Genomic DNA, 20,525 nt, shown 5'->3' on the forward strand with positions numbered 1-20,525 from the left:
TCTCTCTCTGCCCCGCCCCCACTCTCTCTCTCTCTCTCTCTCTCTCTCTCTCTCTCTCTCAAAAATAAACATTAAAAAATTTTTTATTTTAAATGTGAAAGGTCAAACTTTTGGAAAATAATAGAGCAGAATATCTTCATGTGTTTGGTTAAATGAAAATTTCATAAAATCCAACATAAAAAAAAATTTTTTTTTTCAACGTTTATTTATTTTTGGAACAGAGAGAGACAGAGCATGAACGGGGGAGGGGCAGAGAGAGAGGGAGACACAGAATCGGAAACAGGCTCCAGGCTCTGAGCCATCAGCCCAGAGCCCGACGCGGGGCTCGAACTCCCGGACCGCGAGATCGTGACCTGGCTGAAGTCGGACGCTTAACCGACTGCGCCACCCAGGCGCCCCAAAATCCAACATTTTAAAAGAGCACTAACTATAAAAGACTGATAAAATGGACTGAAGTAAAATTAAGCACTTCTGTTCACAGACATCATTTATAGTGAAAAAGCAGGCCAGACTGGGAGAAAATATTTGCAGCACACCTCACACTGGGACTGTATTGTATCCAGAACACATAACTCCTACAAATCAACAAGAAAATGACATTCAACCTATAGGAAAACAGGCAAAAAACTGTGAAAAGGGACTTCACAAAAGATATCCCAATGGCCAATAAACATGAAAGTGTTCAATCTTATTAGTCATCAAAGTAGTGCGAGTAAATCATGGAATAACACTATATACACACCTAACTGGTTATATTAGTGAGGCTATGGGACAACAGGAACTAATATACTTCTGGCTGGAGAGAAAATTGGTACACTCACTCTGGAAAACTCTAAATCTTACCCAGCGACTCCACTCCGAAGTATATGCCAACCAAATGCATGCATATGTAATCAAGATATGTCTACAAAAAAACTTCATATTAGCATTATTTGTAATAACCCAAAACCCGGAAACCACCTCAAATGTCTATCAACCACAGAATGGATAAAAAAAATCATGGTACAGTCATACGCTAGAATATTATACAGAAATGAGAACAAATGAATTACAGCTGCATGCAACATGAAAGAATGTCAGAAACATGAAGACATACAGCAAAAGAAGGCAGACACAAAAGAATCTAATTCCATTCGTAGGACATTCAAAAATGGGCAAAACTACACAGCAGTCTTAAAAGCTAACATGGTAGTTACCTTTTGGCAGGAAAAGAGTGTCATGACTGGTAGGGAGCCCCAAGGGAGCTCACGAGTTCTGGCAATATTCCAACTCTGGATCTGGTTATTGGTGACACAGGTATTTGCGTTCTAACAATATATGAGGTGTACATTTATGTTTTGTGCCCCTTTCTGTATTTCTGTAGTATTTACATAAATGGTTAACAAAATCTTTATGTCATTCTCACATCCCTCTCACATTCCCCAAAATATTATTAAAAATTAAATCTTCTTAAATTAACGGTAAAATTAGGTTCTTCTAGTTAGTATACACAACTACATGCAAAGAAGATATATTTATTTAATACTAGGTATTTTCTTCATGAAATAAAAAATTCTCAGAATGAAATAAAGAAAACAAAGCTTACTTCAAACCTGGAGATTGGCTATAATTCCCAAACACATGAAATAAATGTGTGATTTTTGGTGAAGACTATCACTGAAATAAAAATACTGTAAGAATTTGGAACTACAGTTTTTAATAGTTTTTTGGTAGCTATCTACATTCTTTTGCCATTTTATAATAGTGGATGTCAAATTAGGTTCATAAGAAAAAATCCTGTGTCTCATTATAGTAAATTAATGATAGGTTACCTTGTAAGTTTACTTTGCAAAACAATAAAACCTTAAAAAATGTCATCTAGAATAAATACTGCAACTTACCTGAACTTACAAACTGAGGCACAGAACATTTAAGACTGTATCATGGAGCCTCCAGAAATATCTCAGTGGCTTAAAAATCTGTCACCAGAATTTTAAAATCAAATAAAACTTTCTGCTACGACGTAATCTTATTTGCTGTAAGCATCCTTGAACTTTGTAGTTGGGAGCTCACATATACTACTGCTGGAACTACTCAGTGATTTATTCCAATGGCATCATTATTATTAACCCTCATCAAAAAAATTCCTAAATTGAAGTTTTAGCAGCAAGTTTTAAAAAGAGTATTTCTTATCACTCATAATGCACGTGAAATGTTGCTGTGGATGCTTAAAAAACAAAAACAAAACATTCTATCAGGCTATAAGGTGTTACAGCATCTTAACAATTTTACGGAACAAATTAGATGATGTGGTTTAAAGAGGCGACCAGCAAGGCAATTTTAAGCAAACTCTTTCCCACATAAATGTCATACTTTCAAAGATATAAATAACTAATACCCTCCTTCTAACCTCATTTTAATTCTTAGACTTGTAAGGCACATAAAAGTTATTATTCTCGGGGCACCTGGGTGGCTCAGTCGGTTGGGCGTTTGGGCGTCCGACTTCCACTCAGGTCATGATCTCACAGTTTATGAGTTCGAGCCCTGCATCGGGTTCTGGGCTGACAGCTCAGAGCCTGGGCATGGTTCAGATTCTGTGTGTGTCTTTCTCTCTACCTCCCCTGCTTGCACTCTGTCTCTCTCTCCCTCAAAATAGATAAACATTAAAAATTTTTTTAAAAAAGTTATTATTCTCATTTTTAAAATGGGAACAAGAAAATACATTTGCCACATATGAATTTATGGAGGAAAAAAGAAAATGTATTTGAGAGATGGGCACAGGATCAACACTCAGTTATCTTTTGCTCTTTCTTTCTTCACTATGTCAAGCTAATTCTTCAGGCTTAAAACACGTAACAGATTGGGAAATTTAAAAAAGATGTTGATTTTTAAGTTTATTACTAATCTTTATTCATGGAAGTAAAGTAGCCATTAGCATTAAGCACATTTCCTAGGATGGTATACAATCATTTATAGGTTAAGATTTTGGCGTTTAAGATATTAAACATCTTATAAATTTAATTATTAAAATCTAATAAATTCAACTGCGTCTCCAACTTATACTGGCCATAACACTTTGCACAGTGTGCAGTGCCTGAATCTGAACAGGAGAAGCGCACACGTATCACGATGACCTCTTTCTAAAGTTTCTCCCGTACCATTTTTGGACACTGGGTTAATGGTTTGAGAACTGCATTACACTCCATTGATAAGCAAACCAGAAAACTTTTATTCGGAGTAGTAGCTAAGAAAGCAGCTTTTTAATAGGGAAAGTGTGAGATAAAATAGGTAACCCTTAGGAAATAATCTCAATAGTTCAAAATCTCTCATAAAATCTTGTTAAAATGGAGGCAACATTAGTTGAACATTTGACAGATATGAAAATAACTCTCAATAAGAATCTTGCCTGATAATTTTAGATTCTGGATTATAACTTCCAGTTGCAGATGTAAATTTCCAAAGTATATATATTAGGTCCAAGTGAACCTAATATGTAGTGGTGCTAGGTGATCCTTCACCTTTTAGAAGTTCTTGAAAATAAAAATAGTATACTTACGATTCCTTCATAAAAGTGTCCCTTAAACCTTCAAAGTAGCTTGGCTTATATCAGAAAATAGTAATATTCTTCCACTCCTATCCTTCTATTTTTACTTATCGTATATAAGTACTCATGACGACAGACCTGTGAATTCTGCTTTGAAAGGACGAACATTGCTGCTCGGAATTCCCAACTTTTACTCCAAGTTGGATCCCAGCTATCAGCAATACTTTGATGAACCCGCCGTCAAAGCAGTAAAAACTGAAGGCATGAAATTAATATCTAAAATCCAGGTATAGCTTGATCTATAAAAACTATGTGTTGTAATCCTGACCTATGACAGCAAAGGCCATGTAAAATATATTCGGAGACTAATGTCATGAACATAAAAGGTTTATATTTTTATATATCTATATCTATCTATCTATCTCTATATCTAGATATAGATATATATACACAAATTTTCCCTAACAACTTAAAAATCAATTTCTAAAAACTGGCTTACCATATCAGGCGGGTGTCCAAATTCAGCATTACCTTATCTCTTCTTAAAGATAAGTTGTTATACAAACATTAAAAGTGCAGTAAGCTAAACACAAAAGAAAACAAAACACCCCTGGTTTAGCAGAGCTAAAGTTAATAAATAAAGCAGAGTGCTAAATGATGTAAAAACGTGGGCACCAGAAGAGAGCTTCAAATAACAATGAATGAACATTATAGCCCAAAGAAAGAAGCAGAAAAATCTGTCAGCACATGAATTTTTTTCAACACCACTGTTGCCACACTTCACAGGCCCTATCTTCTGACAAAATCTATCAACTGCAACTTAAGACCAAGAAATTCTGAATAGATATTTAGCAACATGACGCTTGGCTTACTGCCCAAGGTGGTTAGAAAAGTAAGTTCAGTCCACATGCTACAAAAGCTTGAGTTAACTTGAAAAAACAAACAAATATTATCGCGGCTACAGAGCAAGAATTCACATTAAAAAAAGAAAGATTTGGCATTTAATATGGAAACTTCCCAGTACATCCTAAAGGCATACTGAACAGGCCAGTAAAGAAACAGTGATAATGCGCCCGCGATGACCAAGACAGAAGAAGCGGCCATGACTGAGATGTACTCAGCTATATGAAATGAGAGCCCACAGATGGACAGAGAAATATTCTGATTTGTCAACTCTATGACACCCTATTTGCCCTTACTAATTCCATTAAGATTACTAGGATTTGCAAAGTGGGACTGGCAAAAATGGTTCTGCCAGAATTCAACTCAAAAGCCCCAACCAAACAAGAAAATTAGCTGACATCATTTAAAGTAGCCTCAACAAAATGTGTACTATTTCTCCTCTACCATTCATATTTTAATTTTCTTTCTCAGTCCTTAAAAATAGTAGCTGGAATTTCCAGAGCTTTAAGACCACACATTTCTTATTTATCTCCTCTCTGAATACAGTAAACACTGAAACGTAACACAACTTGTTAATAGTATCACTTAAAACACTGTTCTGACCCAACTCAGGATCTGCTTCTTGCCTTTTCAAACTGGTGGTGCTATTGTGCTCGACAAATAGTCGCTTTTGCTTGCGGTGATCTGGTCCTTGGACAACCTATTCACAACGTAGCGGACTGTGACTCTAAAGTCTACCTCATTTCTCAGAATCGTTAGTGGTACTTTACCTGAATGTGTAAGAACGTGGAAGAGAAGGAGCTTGCTTCCAAGATGAACTTTCTAATACTCACAGTTTGAAACGGTTTGGAATGGTTGATCAGATTTTTAAGATCTAACTCAGCACACTTACTCATATGGAGGTAGTAGATGCCTTTGGTGAATCACAAGGGCTGCCCTAGTACAAGCTTCTCTCAGTCTGCTCACCAAATCTAAATCAGCTCTACCAATGGAAACAAATTTCAAGTTTCGTTTCACAGTGAGTATACAATCAAGTCTTACAATCAAATTAAGAGTTATACCACCTGAATTCTGGAGCAAAGAGAAAACAAAGTTATATTTAGGAGCTACGATCATGGTTTAAAACTTATAAAAAATTTTAAAAAAACATAAAACAAGAACAATGTAGTTAACATCTTGGGTCCAACGTACAGTGTGATATTATCACAACTGTTTTGTCAGTGTAAGAGCTGAATCATTTTCTATGTTGAGAAAATATACATGCATACTACCATTTTTCTATCAAATACATATACCTCTCATAGAAATACATCCTCACAGGAAACACTGATTTTACATTAAACTGGTTTTTTTTAAACAATTTTGCATTGAATTACAATAAAATTACAATTCATTGTTGTAGATTTTAAATTACAGATGTTTACACAGAGAATTATAATAATATACAAGAGCACTTCAGTAAGAACTGGATGAACAATGTTTAAAGTAAAAAGAGTTTTTATAACCAAGCTGTACGAACATTAGGGGGCTTAGGTCTTAGCAACAGGCCACTGGATGTGTCAAAAACTGGTCGCTCACTCTTACAACTGAGACCACTGGTAGCACTGGATGTTCTAGAAGCTCCTCCTGAAAATATATGAAGAATAAGAAATAATTTTATTTAAACTAAATACATCCATTAACCCTTGATAAACTTCCTCTCCTAATTTAAAGTTCAGAATAAATTTTTCTTCCCTATCTCACATGAATTTTTAGTAGTTTAGTATGATTCTCAAACAGGAATGCACTTCAGAACTCCCTGTGGAAATTAAAAATAATAATAAACATGCCCGGACTCTACATTGGGGGGGGGTTCAGATTCAACAGATTTGGGATGGGAATACATGTTTTAAAAAGATGCTCAAATGATTCAAGCAATAAAAGAAGCCACTTTATATAACTATTTACAAATTTGTTCAAGAAATAATTAACCATATCGCTTCTCAGCCTTTTGGCTAAGATCAAGTGAAGAAATAATTAACCATGTTCAAGGCATAATGCCGAGTATGAATTACTGGATTAAGACCCTATGTCAGCCAATGACTATAGCAAGGAAGTGATGCTTGAAGAATGAGATTAATGAATGGACTCACTAGTCATTTGAGTGTTTAAGACTCACAAAAGCACTGGGAAATTGGGAGGTCATAGGTGGTCACAGCTTTCTTCTAACATTGGCTTCTCTCTCACTTTTCTTTTTTTTTTAATTTTTTAAACATTTATTTTTGAAGGACACAGAGTGTGAGCAGGGCAGGGGCAGAGAGGGAAGGAGACACAGAATCTGAAGCAGGCTCCGGGCTCTGAGCTGTCAGCACAGAGCCTGACCTGGGGCTGGAATTCACGAACAGTGAAATCATGACCTGAGCTGAAGCCGGGTGCTTAACCCAATGAGTCACCCAGGTGCCTCGGCTTCTTTTTTTATGGTTTAGAATGCACACGTGGAGCGACAGCATAAACTTCCTGTGTCACACACCCTAGCACGAGGTGGCCACTCCATGCTACATTCTGTGGGACGCACCACTAGCTGGGTGTGTGTTGATCACAGGTCAAGCATTAGGAGGGATTATATGTGATGACTCTACAGACTGCTGATTCCTGTTTTAGTTAACCAGTGAGGAAGACAAAGCACATATAGGGGCGGGAGGATATTACCAATAATCCTCAGCTCGTTAGAGGGAATGTCTCAGCCACTTTTAAACAGCGTTATCTATTCATTTCTTCCTCTAACAAATGTAATAAAATGTCTACTACTGAAGACAGTATTGATATTTTCAACCATTTTTCTTGTTTCTTTCCTGTGCTACCATTACATGCTGTGAGCGAAACCTGAAGTTGAGTGAACTAACACAAGAGAAGAGCATACTAGTGAAAAATAATACAATGCCTTCCAGAAGTCAGCCATTTTCAAACTCTATCCAAGAACATAAGTTATATTTTTTAAAAAGGATAAAATATACACACAAGAACAAAATAATTCTGAGCATGCTTACTTAACGGGCTATACTGGCCAAGAGTTGATCTCACTCGTCTGGTGGATGGTGATGAGCTGAGATAACCCATATTGCGATGATAGTCCATCAGTTGTTCAGAGCGTTTCATACCAACTGTTGGTTTCACAGATTCAAGTCTTTTCAATAAAGCCTTCATTTAAAGACAATTCAAAAGTCAACGTTAGATAGAAGTGATAGCAATAACTCAGGAAAACAACAGCAGTAAGTTTTTAAAAAGGCACTTTAAAATATTTAATTCCAGCACAGTTAACATAAAGTGTTGTATTAGTTTCAGGTGTAGAATATAGTGATTCACCAATTCTGTGATTTGGTGCTCATTATGATAAACGTACTGTTAATCCCCTTCACCTATTTCACCTGTCCCCCCACCTCCCCTCTGGCAACCATCAGTTTGTTCTCTATAGTTAAGAGTCTGCTTTTTTGTTTGTCTCTTTTCCCCCCCTTTGTTTGGTTTCTTAAATCCCACATGGAAGTGAAATCATATGGTATTTGTCTTTATCTGACACACTCAGCATAATACTCCCTAGCTCTATCCAAGTTACAAATGGTAAGATTTCATTATTTTTAATGGTTAAGTAATATTCCATTGTATATATACCATGCCTTTCTTATCCATTCATCTACTGATGGACCCTTAAGCTGCTTCCATAGTTTGGCTATTGTAAATAATGCTGCAATAAATATAGGGGTACAGATATCTCTTCAATTAGTGTTAAATCAGTAAATACTTAATAGAAATTTATGAAATAAAGATTTTTTTTTTAATTTTTTTTTCCCAACGTTTATTTACCCTTGGGACAGAGAGAGACAGAGCATGAACGGGGGAGGGGCAGAGAGAGAGGGAGACACAGAATGGGAAACAGGCTCCAGGCTCTGAGCCATCAGCCCAGAGCCCGACGCGGGGCTCGAACTCCCGGACCGTGAGATCGTGACCTGGCTGAAGTCAGACGCTTAACCGACTGCGCCACCCAGGCGCCCCTGAAATAAAGATTTTAAAATCACTTTTGAGATGCTATGTGAAAAAATATTTCAAATAGTATACTTTCAGGAAAATCTAAGGGTTTGGGGCACCTGGGTGGCTCAGTTGGTTAAGCCTCTGACGTCAGCTCAGGTCATGATCTCACAGTTCATGAGTTCGAGGCCCCGCATCAGGCTCTGTGCTGACAGCTCAGAGCCTGGGGCCTGCTTTGGATTCCGTGTCTCCCTCTCTCTAACCCCTCCCCTGCTCATGTTCTGCTCTCTGTCTCTCTCTCTCTCTCTCTCTCTCTCCAAAATAAATAAACATTAAAAAAATTTGTTTAGGAAAATCCAAGGGTTTCATCTATCCTATAAAACCAGTATGGTTTTAACAACTGATCACAGGCACATCTCTCTTTTATGTCAGGTTACAATGTTTGGAAAGGTGCTATAAATCGAAATGCATGAAATGTGATTTTCTCAGAGAATGGACAAAATGCTAAAAGCCCAGTGTGTTCGTTCAACCTAGACATCACCACAAACCTATCTAAGCTACTATCAATTCTATATATGACTTTAGAGCACTGGCTTTCTAGCTGTTTACTTTCCAGTTGTGCCCCAACTGGACACTGAGGAGAGGCCAAGGGGGTGGCCTCTCAGGTCTCCCGCTCCCAGTTTCTACTGGTCCATCTGTGCTCTCCATGTTGCCTGTTTCATATACTAAATATTCTGCATAAAATCTAGTTTGGAAGAAAAAGGTTTTTACTCTTAAGTTTGAAAATCATCTACTATAACTTTTAAACAGATATATAAACCAACTAGCCAAGGCAACATAATATCCAGTAACATTGTATTTTAATATGATTCCGTAACAGAATCTGATGTGTAAACATTCCTAATTTTATTTTCTTTCCTCATATATTAAAAGCTAGAAAGTTTGTTTCATTTTCAAAGGTATCGTAGAGAAGGGAATATCTGAGCAGACCAAATAGATCAAGGAATTGATCTATGATTGTTTTATTATCTCCTTATCGAGTTAAACTATCTCTGTAGCAAGTTGATCTTTATTTGAAAAGAGAATGCTTGTTCAGCACTCAGATTCCCATTAAAAAACCAGCCTCTTAGAATCAGTCACAGGACAAATTTTTTTCTGCACACCTTGTTTTTCCTTCTGCCTCAACGTTGTTTTCTTTTTATTATGGCAAAGAATACGTAAAATTTACCATTTTACCAATTTACCATTTTAAGCTTACAGTTCAGTGGCATTTAGTATATTCACATCACCGTGAACCATGACCACCAACCATATCCAGAACTTTTTCTCAACTTTGTGTTTGCTCTCATCAGTTTCACCCTCACCCTTCTATTCTGACTGGTGTTCTGAGTAATTTCAGAGAAGTGATAGATGGTAGTAGAACAAGTCAAAATACTCCAGAGAGCTGTTTAGAAAAGGGAGAAAGAAGGTATTACAGAAATAAATGGAACCTGGAGACAAACGGCAGTGATCTAGAGCACATGAAGCAGGACACCGGCCAAGCGAGAGATCTCGGCCTGCCAGCTCTTTTTGGCATGAAATGGCCTTTCTCAGTTTTTACCTTCTAAGACTAGAGCACACCTAACTCCCTCAGGAAGCCAGACTCCACTAGAGTTAACGGTTTTCTCTGCTGAGCCCAGACTTACAATTTAAACATGGTTCCGTCTGTAAAGTCTATGGTCTTGCCATCACAAGACCATATGTGGTCTTTTTCTCACTGTACATAGTGAGGCTGCATATTTTAAGGGCAAAACCTCCTAGGATTATACCTTTTCTACCTACAGTTTGTAACTGCTCTGAGTTATGTAAGACACTGGAAGGAACAGAAGAAAAAATATAAAATATTGCCCTGTCATTTATAGTTTGCATAAGAAGAGAATACTCTTGCATGCCCCAGTGACACATTTATAAGTGAGTAAGAAACTTCCTCCGTATCACACCATGTACTCTGCTAGGCAGGGCATCGTTTGCCATGTCATCTGATTATCCTATTAACTACCCTCTGAGCTGTGGGGAACAGGATAGAAAATTTATTTTCAGTTAACTACTAATTTTGGTTTTTTGCTAGTAGAAGCCTCACTATTTTTTGGATAAACTAATTTCCTAAATTTGTTTATTTGGCTAGATGTAGGTTTTTCTTTTTTAAATTTTAAGAAAACTGCGACGCTTATTCATCAGATATAAAACATATAAAGTAATATAATCAAAATCAATTCTGAAATAATTTGACAATACGGCAAAGAATAAACTCATTTTGTTGTCCTGATATGTCACTTATCAAGTTTACAGGCAGAAACTTTGGAAAACGAGAGAGAGATCAGCTATCTAAATTACATGGAACTATATCATTTGTATGTCACGAATAAGTTAAGCAGAAGTTAAAGGGATGATTTCTACTAGAAACAGCTCTTGCTTATAGAAACTATCAAAATATGAAGTACTGATTACTGTATAAAGTGTAAAATCAAAAGTCGATACATTTTAATCTAGTGAATAATTTAGTACTTCTGGGTAAAACTTAAAAAATGACAGTTCAAAATATTTTAACATTTGCATCAGAGTGAACAAAAATGTAAGCTATCTAGTCAGAAAGATGTGTATTTAAATCCTGGCTCTTCCAATGATTATATGACCGTATGACTTGATGTGGGTATTAATGAAATAATCTCCAAGAGTCAGTTTTAAGCAGTAATTGAGATAATGCATATAGAATGCTCACAGCAGTCCCTGGCATTTGGTACAGAGTTATCAAACATTAATGCTACCATTCATATTGCTTTGTATTATTTTCTAGTTTTTTGACATGCACTAGTATTACCTTCCTAGCTATGTTATATATTATATGACAGGACAGTATTTTATAGACATTTTTATATTCCTTCAGTGTCTTACATAGATCACAGCAGACATTAAATAAATATGTTTCATGAATTGAGAAATGATAAGAATGGTTACTTATATTCCAATTTGTGGTTTACAAAATCTTAGTATTTTCAATCTTAGAATCTGCTACTCAAATCAAATTCTAATAAAGAATCCCAAATAGTTTGTCCAAATATTTGTTTTTCTATTTAGGAAGTATTCTTTTTGGAAGGAAAACTAACCCAACCTGAATCCTGTCCATCTCTGGAAACAGAAAAGTTAAAACAAATGAATGACTAATGTGTTAATGATTTCTGCAGTTGTCAGCAGAGGGGAGGTGCTTCATTGTTTCTAAAGTGATAAAGCAAAGACCCCGAAGGACATTAAAGAGTAACAAGCATCCTACAGTCAGGGAAAACCAGGATTGTTCTTCATATTTTTCTATAACTGAAGCCACCCTTAGTTATCATTAGCTTTCTTTCTTGTATGAAAGGAGACACAGACAATAACCAGAGAAGGAAGAAAATCAGACAGAGTGAACTATAAATTATTTCAAGATCTTACGAATCACACTTGAATTCTTATACTAGGTATGAGCTTTACCATAAAAAAATTTTTTTAATGTTAATTTTTGATGGAGAGAGAGACAGAGCATGAGTGGGGGAGGGGCAGAGAGAGAGGGAGGCACAGAATCTGAAACAGGCTCCGGGCTCTGAGCTGTCCGCACAGAGCCCGACGCAGGGCTTAAACTCACAGACCATGAGATCACGACCTGATCAAAGATGACGAGATCTTTGAGATCATGAGATCATGACCATGAGCCGAAGTCGGACACTCAACCAACTGAGCCACCCAGGTGCCCCTATATGAGCTTTACCATAAATCTTCATCTTTGTGACAACGTATCACTCTGCCCTTGATAGTTTTCACATTCTATCTAAGAGGTCTAAAATTCCTCCTCTGGGGTGCCTGGGTGGCTCAGTCGGTTGAGCGGCCAACTTCGGCTCAGGTCATTATCTCTCGGCCCATGAGTTCGAGCCCCACGTCGGGCTCTGTGCTGACCGCTCAGAGCCTGGATCCTGTTTCCGATTCTGTGTCTCCCTCTCTCTCTGACCCTCCCCCGTTCATGCTCTGTCTCTGTCTCAAAAATAAATAAATGTTAAAAAAAACAAGAAAAAAAATTTAAAAATAAAATAAAATAAAATAAAATAAAATTCCTCCTCTGGACTAGCAAAGAACAGAAGATGGAAGGAGGATTCTACCTTTCATTTAACGTTTTTAAGAATGACCTGCATTTTCTGAATTTGTATATGCATTACTTTTATTTTAAAAATATTTTAACAACAAAAAAAATATTTTAACAGAAGAATTCCTGAATGGAAAGATTATGTTCTACTTTACTGCCTACTTTCTCTGGATTTAAAAGTAATTACATATATATGTGTGTGTGTGTGTATTCTCAGAAAGTTAAAAAAAAGAAAAACAAGTGAATTCCATTTGAACTCTAGGCTCTAATCCTTATCTATTCCTTAGGGAATTTTCCTTCTTCCCTAATCTTGCTTCAAATACTCACCTCCCCTCATCCTCTTCTTCCACATACAAAGAAGGCAATTGACATACATTTAAATAATGAAATAATCTCCGGGTGCCTGGGTGGCTCAGTCATGACTTCGGCTTGGGTCGTGATCTCAGGGTTCATGAGTTCGAGCCCCACATGGGGCTCTGTGCTAACATCTCAGAGCCTGGAGTCTGCTTCAGATTCTGTGTCTCTCTCTCTCTCTCTGCCCCTCCCCTGCTCGCGGTCTGTCTCTGTCTCTTAATAATTAATAAGTGTTAAGAAAAAAAATGAAATAATCTCATTTCTTTTAGACAGCAAAGCGAAATATAAATACCCTTACTCACCTGATCACCCTCTCCTTCTGCTAAGATTATTGTGGTACTCTTTCATAAAAATAGGATTCATATTATATTCAAATGAATTAAGGAAATATGGCTTAATGAGAGTATTTCAAAATTCATGAATTTAAAAATGAGACCCATTTTTGGAAATTCACAAATTTTAATCGAGTCTATGTAGGGTAGCAAGCATGCCCTCTACTAGATAAAATTACTTTTTCTTTATTTTTCCTTTTATTTGTTTCCTTTTTGAATGAGAAGGAAAGGTAATATTTGCCTCCTGAAACATAATGAAAATTGTGAACTTCACCAGAAAGATTAACAGTATGATTTTAACTCTGAAGCACAGGACTCGATTTTATACAGGATCTTTGCCTTCCTGTTCTACCCACTCAGCACAGCACTATTTCTTTGTTTTGGATTATGTCACTCTAAACAGCCTCTGGACTACCAGCAAGCTAAAGTACTGGAACAGAACTCTTCAGTCATCATGTCTCTTGGCCGTCTGATTGGTCTCTGTCACTAGAGATACAGGAATGAAGGAAATACAAATCATAAACATTTAGAGGTAATGGACCCTGCCTGTGCACTACATCTGACACAGAAATAACTACGAACGTGCGTGGGTGTGTACACGTGTGTATGCATGCATGTATTTTGATTATGAACAGGCTAGCAAACAGATTAAAAAATATACCAGCTCACACAGAGGAACTATTAGAGCTAATACAGATCTAAAGAAGGATTTGGAAGGTGGCAGATTATAAAATACATATGCAAAAATTAACAGTTTACAAGAGCAAACAGAAAATGTAATAAAAAATTTCATGCACAGGGTCTCCTGGGTGGCTCAGTCGGTTAAGACTCTTGATTTTGACTCAGGTCATGATCTCACGGTTCCTGAGTTTGACGCGCCACATCGGGCTCTGCACTGACAGTGTGGAGCCTGCTTGGGATTCTCTCTCTCTGCCCCTCCCCTGCTCCCTCGCTTTCTCAAAAAATAAATAACCTAAAAAAAAAAATTAAAATTTCATGTACAAAAGCACAGAAATACATAGCTTTGAAGAAAACCACAAAACTTTACTAAGGAAGGGGCACCTGAGTAGCTCAGTTGGTTAAGCATCTGACTTCAGCTCAAGTCATGATCTCATGGTCTATGAATTCAAGCCCCGCATCAGGCTCAGTGCTGACAGCTCGGAGCCTGGAGCCTGCTTCAGATTCTGTGTCTCCCTCTCTCTCTGCCCCTCCCCTGCTCACACTCTCTCTCAAAAATAAACATAAAAATTTTTTTTAATTTACTAAGGCAGAATATAAGAAAGCTTGAATACATGGAAAGACATACCATAAGAAGATAATATTTTAAGACCGCCAAACACTCTCCAACTAAAACATAAATTTGACATACTTCTAATGGAAATTTATAATAGAATTAAAAAAAACTTTTAAGTTTATTTTTTTATTTAGAGAGACAGAGACAGCATGAGTGAGGGAGGAGCAGAGAGGGAGAGAAAGAATCCCAACAGGCTCCATGCTGCCAGCACAGAGACTTATATGGGGCTTGAACTCATGAAATCACAAGATCATGACCTGAGCTGAAACCAAGAGTCGGATGCTTAACGGACGGAGCCATCCCGGTACCCCTAGAATTTTTTTTAAAAAAGAAAAAATAGTCATTATGAGGAATAACTGTAGAAACAGTCAAGAAAAGTTTTGTTTTGGTTTAGAGAATGAAGTGTTAAACATAAATGCAGATGATAAACTCTCCAAACAATAACATAATAAATGATATTTTATAATAAATTGTTTATTTTCCTATTCAGCTTGAAGTTACTTTTTTTCACTTCTGCATGAATTAGTATTTGATTTAGAGCTAAATGCCCAAGGCCACTAACCACTGTGAGGCTACACAGCATTTGAAATATGGCCAGTCCAGACTGAGATGAGTACTCAATGGAAAATGCACAACAGATTTCAAAGACTTGGTACACAAAAAAGAAAAAAAAATCTCATCATTAATTTTTTTTACATTGGTTACATACTTTAAAATGTAGTATTTTGAATTTACTCAGTAAATAAAATAGTTTATCAGAATCTCATCTGTTTCTTTTGACCTTCTTAATATGACTACTAGAAAATTTTGAACTATTCATGTGGCCCACATTTTATTTCTACTGTTCTCAAGTATACTAATAAGATCTTACTATCAAATGGGACAAAAATATTGCTCACATATACAAACTACTAAGTGTATGTAAAAAGAGTAAAACTGGTAATTTTCCACTGTTTATTAAAATAGCTGTAATGTACAACTGATTTCAGGGATGACCGAAGCTGTAAAAAGAGGCTGCTGATAGTTTTCATCCTGGTCATACACGGAATTGTCACTCTACACGAATGGTTTCAACTGTTCAAAAGTAAACCCGGGTTCCGCAAAAAGATAAACACAGAACTGCCATATGATCCAGCAATTCCACTCTTAGGTAGACGCTCAAAGGAACTGAAAGCAGAGACTTGAACAGACATTTATATATCAGTATTCGCTACAAAATTACTCACAAACAGCCAAAAGGAGGAAATAACCCAAGAGTCCATCAACATGTGAACAGATATTCAAACTGCGGTGCACACATATAATGCAATATTATTCAGCCAGAAAAAGGAATGAAGCTCTGGCACGTGCTACAACATGGATGGACCTTAAAAACATTATTCTGAGTGAAATAAGCCAGACACAAAACCATGAATATTGTCTTATTCCATTTACATGAAACGCAGATTAGGCAAATACAGAGAGACAGAAAGTAGATTAGAGGTTACTTGAGGGGAAGGGGGAAAAGAGGGTTATTAATAGGTACAGGGTTTCTATATGGATGACAATAAAAGTTTTGGCAACAGTGATAGTGCCACTGAACTGACCACAAAAATGAGTTAAAATGGCACATTTTATATTATATCTGTTTTACTACAACTTAAAAAAATTAGTAAGACACCAGAACCCATTGAATTGTACCCTAAATGATTATGGTATACGCACTGTATCTCAAAAAGCTGTTAAAAAAAAAAAAAGTAACCCAAAGCTAGGTAACTCGCATATGACTCTGCTACCTGCCTGACCTTGAACAATCCCAAAGTCCCAATCAGAGTCTCATTTGCTCCTCCACAACAACAGTAACTATGTCATTACGGTGCTGTGAGGATGAAATGACCTAAACTTTGTAAAACAGGATACACTATGAACTACTTGTGAAAGAGGCTCCAGAGTCATGCAGGAGAGTCAAAATAAACAAAAAAGGCAAACCCAAATGTTCAGGACATAATTTCAAATCTTCCTAAGTCAGGGATGAATCTTAAACAACTGCCACGGTCACGTGCACAGAGCTGGCATGTAGCTCACTGCCCACAGCCTCATTCAGCTTGCTCTGCTGCCACCTACCTGTTGCCACATGCCCGTAAGGGTTACTGGTTTTTGTAAATACACCATCCCAGCTCCCCAGCTCTTGAGATTAGTGACATCAGTAAAAATTTCTACAAGTGTTAGTACAAGTTCAGGTAAGCACATGGTCAAACAGAACCGTATGGGTGACGAAATACAAGGAGGATGAATTCTGGAAACGTTTTAATAATTTTAATAATAGCTTTATCAATTATCTTAGCTCTGAATTTATGTGCCCATTAGGGTCTAATTTTGGTTTAAGACACTACCTGTATTTAAAATCTTGGCTCAGCCATTTACTCACCAGCTCTGTGTCCCTGGGCTAATGATTTAATTCCTTTAGATCTCTGTTATGTCATCAGTAAAATGTGGATAAAAACAGTACCTACCTGAAAGATACTGTTAGGATTCAATAAGCTTATATTTGGAGACACTTAGAGCAATGCCCGGCATTTAGGTAAGAGCCCAGTAAACACCAACAATTGTTATGAATGGAGTTTTATGAAGAAAATGATATGAGTAATAGTTTTTAATGTGAAGATTTTCAACAGTCCCTATATTCCTTGGAACATCACAGTTTAGTTATCTGATTCTTAATATCTGATTCTTAATTCAAGGAGCAGATCACCAAAATTTGACCTATCTGAGATGTATTTATCCTTTAAAATAAATAATATGTAAATTGTTTCAGCCTTCAAGGATACAATAAAGTAAAACAGATTTGGCTAGTGACTGAATACTTCACGAAAGATACGTGTATCTGACCCCTGGAATGCCATTTCCTACACTACTGCAGAGATTTAACACACCTGGCCAAATAATACAGCTTTCAGTAATTTCATCTAACGTTCCCTCAAAATCTAGCTTGATGACCAAAAAAAACCCAACAAAAAACACCTACTGTACTTTCCAGCTCGTGGCTCATTATGTATTTCACACCATACACATCCATATTTACTTTTATATAATTATGAAAATGTGGGTGTATCTGATTTCCTGTCAGTTGGCCTTATAAATCATTACCATTTATTTTCTTTGATGACTAAAAAATTTTAGTTACTTACCAAATTTTCTCTTTCAATCCTTTGTTGTTCCCTCTGCCTGTTGAGGGCACTGTGATATAACTTAGGGGGATGAACAATCGATCTTCTAGGAATCGTACTTCTGCTTCCTGATTTTTCAGCCTGTCTTGACAGTTCTTTCAAAAGCCTCTGATTTTCCCTATCAATCTGTCTCACCTCCTCTCTTGTGAAAGAGTAGTTTTTCCTTGGTGCTACTGAAGGCTGATCAAAGTGGTGTCTTTGCGGTCCTTTTTTATCTAATTGCAGAAAAGCTAGAGAAGCGAACAAGACAAGGAAAGATAACTGAACAAGGCACATGGCAACGTGACGGCACAAACTGACGCTTCAGCTCTTAGAAATGGAGACTATGTTAAGTCATGAAAAGGCACGTATGAAATAATGACATCCATACTACAACTATGTAGAAAAAAATCAGAGGCATACTAGAGTTTCACATTTGGTTGGGTTCTTTGGGAGTAAAAACTATACATTCAACCGTAAAAATATTTTAATAAGAAATGTAGACGTCTCCCTAAGGCAGCCTAGTAGCTGGGGGAGGTTAGAAACCTCTGGTTGAGTGCACCAAATACACAAATGTAATACAATACTTCAATTGAGACAGTTTGTGAGTTGGAGGGCATACTTAGAAAATAAAATGTTCTCGGGGTGCCTGGCTGGCTCAACATGTAGAGAGGATGCGACTCTTGATCTTGGGGTCATGAGATGAAGCACCACATTGGGTGCAGAGATTATTCAAATAAGCAAATAATCTTAGAAATAAATAAATAAATAAATAAATAAATAAATAAAGTCCTCAGCAATGACTGATGGAAACAATGGCTAACAACTGGCAAAAAACAAACCCAGAATATTCTGAAACTTTCAACTTAATCTGAAAATACTTTATGGTCTTAATATTGACATTAAAACAAATACTTCTACAGTAAAAATCAAACATTTTATTCCTAATTAAACATAAGTCAAAATGAATACATTATATAAAAGGAGTTTTTAACCAATAAAAATATTTTGCATACTATTGTTATCAAATGAAATTTTACCAACATGCTTAATTCTTAAATTTCACCAATTTTCAGTAAGTGACAATTATTACGAAACACTTGTTAAAAGTTTCTAAAAATACTAAGCTTGCTAAATGTTTCAACTTAACTCTGCACTACCAATGAGTACACTGTATCAGATTAACTGACTGGAACATGTGATTTGTTTTTTACAATATTTTTTTAAAGTAGCTGTTACTTGTTTTTACTTGAGTACCTTTAATTCTTTAACTTCCTCAGCATTTTACACTGTTAAATACACTGTTAAATCCACAGAGACATTTTTTAATCCCCATTTTAAAATGTGACTGGTAGGGGCACCTGGGTGGCTCAGTAGGTTGGGTGACCGACTTTGGCTCAGGTCATGATCTCACAGTTTGTGAGTTCAAGCCCCGCGTCGGGCTCTGTGCTGTCAGCTCAGAGCCTGGAGCCTGCTTCGGATTCTACCTCTCTCTACCCCTCCCCTTCTCACTCTCTGTGTCTCTCTGTCTCTCAATAATAAATAAACATTAAAAAATAAATAAATAAATAAATGTGACTGGTGCAGAAAAGTCAAATCATTTGAACATGGTCAAAACAACCAGAAGTCTACCCCCCCATGTTTAAACCAAAGACTACCAAAGATTACAGAAACTTAAAAAAAAAAAAAAAAAAAAAAGATTAACAGTGGCTTTCTGATACAAAATAAATGAGGGAATTAAAGGTTGGTAATTTGTTGAAAATCATACCAAGTTAATGGTAAAACCCGAAGAACACATTTAGAAAGATATAGATGTGCTGTTCATAATTATCTTCCTTCCAAGAAATGCACGTTTTGTAGAATTTAATAAGGTTTCTAGATTAATTCTCCCACATATGAAAGCTTTTAAAATTAAATCTTAAAGGGAATTGAAAGCTATTTTCTGAATGGCATTTAAAAAAAAAAGTTTTTAGGGGGCACCTGGGTGGCTCAGTCAGTTAGGTATCCGACTCTTGATTTCGGCTCAGGTCATGATCTCGCGATTTCGTAAATTTGAGCTTGACATCAGGCTCTGCACAGGCAGTGTGGAGCCTGCTTGGGATTCTTTCTTTCCCTCTCTCTGCCCTTTCCCCACTCGTGCTCTTTCTCAAATTAAATAAAATTGAAAAAAAAATCTTAAAGTTTTAGAAGTAAAATAAGGCAATAGCAAAAAAATAAGTAAAATAAAGTTCAATCTAATACATTGAAAATAATAACACTCTAACGCTCCATGATGGAAAAAGTATATATAGAGTACTCATATACTCACGCTAGTTATCACTAGTACATTTTTCTAAAGTGGCTATGTATGCTTTAACATGAGGCATGCTCAAATACTTGATCCTTTGTTTTTCAATTGAAATCTAAAAAAATTTGTAAGTTGAATAAACTTTCAGGAACACATTTATGTAAGTATGTATATAAATATTTAAACTCACATATTTAAGAAACATTGCTTTCCCTAGTTTTCTTTAATGAAACAGTTTTGTTCCAACTCTTTACAGTATTTCAATATCATGCCCATCATCACTAGAGTCAGTTACTCAGTCATCTAACACAAGTCACTAGATGTATCAATCAGCTTTGCTTTCACCTAGACTGAGATACAGACAGCAGTTTTAAAAATTTACATGTGATGCTATCACTGGAAATTTTCTTCTAAGCCATATAAGTCCTTACTCATATAATATCTGTTCCTAAACACACACACACACACACACACACACACACACACACACACACACACACA

General features: G+C 36.4%; 1 protein-coding gene across 2 annotated transcripts in view; it reads right to left on the reverse strand.

Moving 5' to 3' along the window:
* Positions 1–2,860: 2,860 nt before the first annotated feature.
* Positions 2,861–20,525, reverse strand: part of CFAP97 (cilia and flagella associated protein 97) — a 41,959-nt gene continuing 24,294 nt past the window's right edge. For both annotated transcript variants that reach the window (XM_040489927.1, XM_040489928.1), the window contains exons 3-5: positions 17,720–17,988; positions 7,453–7,603; positions 2,861–6,052 (exon numbers count right to left, since the gene is read on the reverse strand). In XM_040489927.1, the coding sequence (XP_040345861.1) occupies positions 5,925–6,052; positions 7,453–7,603; positions 17,720–17,988 (548 nt within the window). In that variant the 3' untranslated portion in view covers positions 2,861–5,924. The remainder of the gene's footprint in view (positions 6,053–7,452; positions 7,604–17,719; positions 17,989–20,525) is intronic.

Source organism: Herpailurus yagouaroundi, unplaced genomic scaffold (genome assembly GCF_014898765.1).
Source record: "Herpailurus yagouaroundi ecotype Mexico unplaced genomic scaffold, PumYag 181, whole genome shotgun sequence".
NCBI classification, from domain to species: domain Eukaryota; kingdom Metazoa; phylum Chordata; class Mammalia; order Carnivora; family Felidae; genus Herpailurus; species Herpailurus yagouaroundi.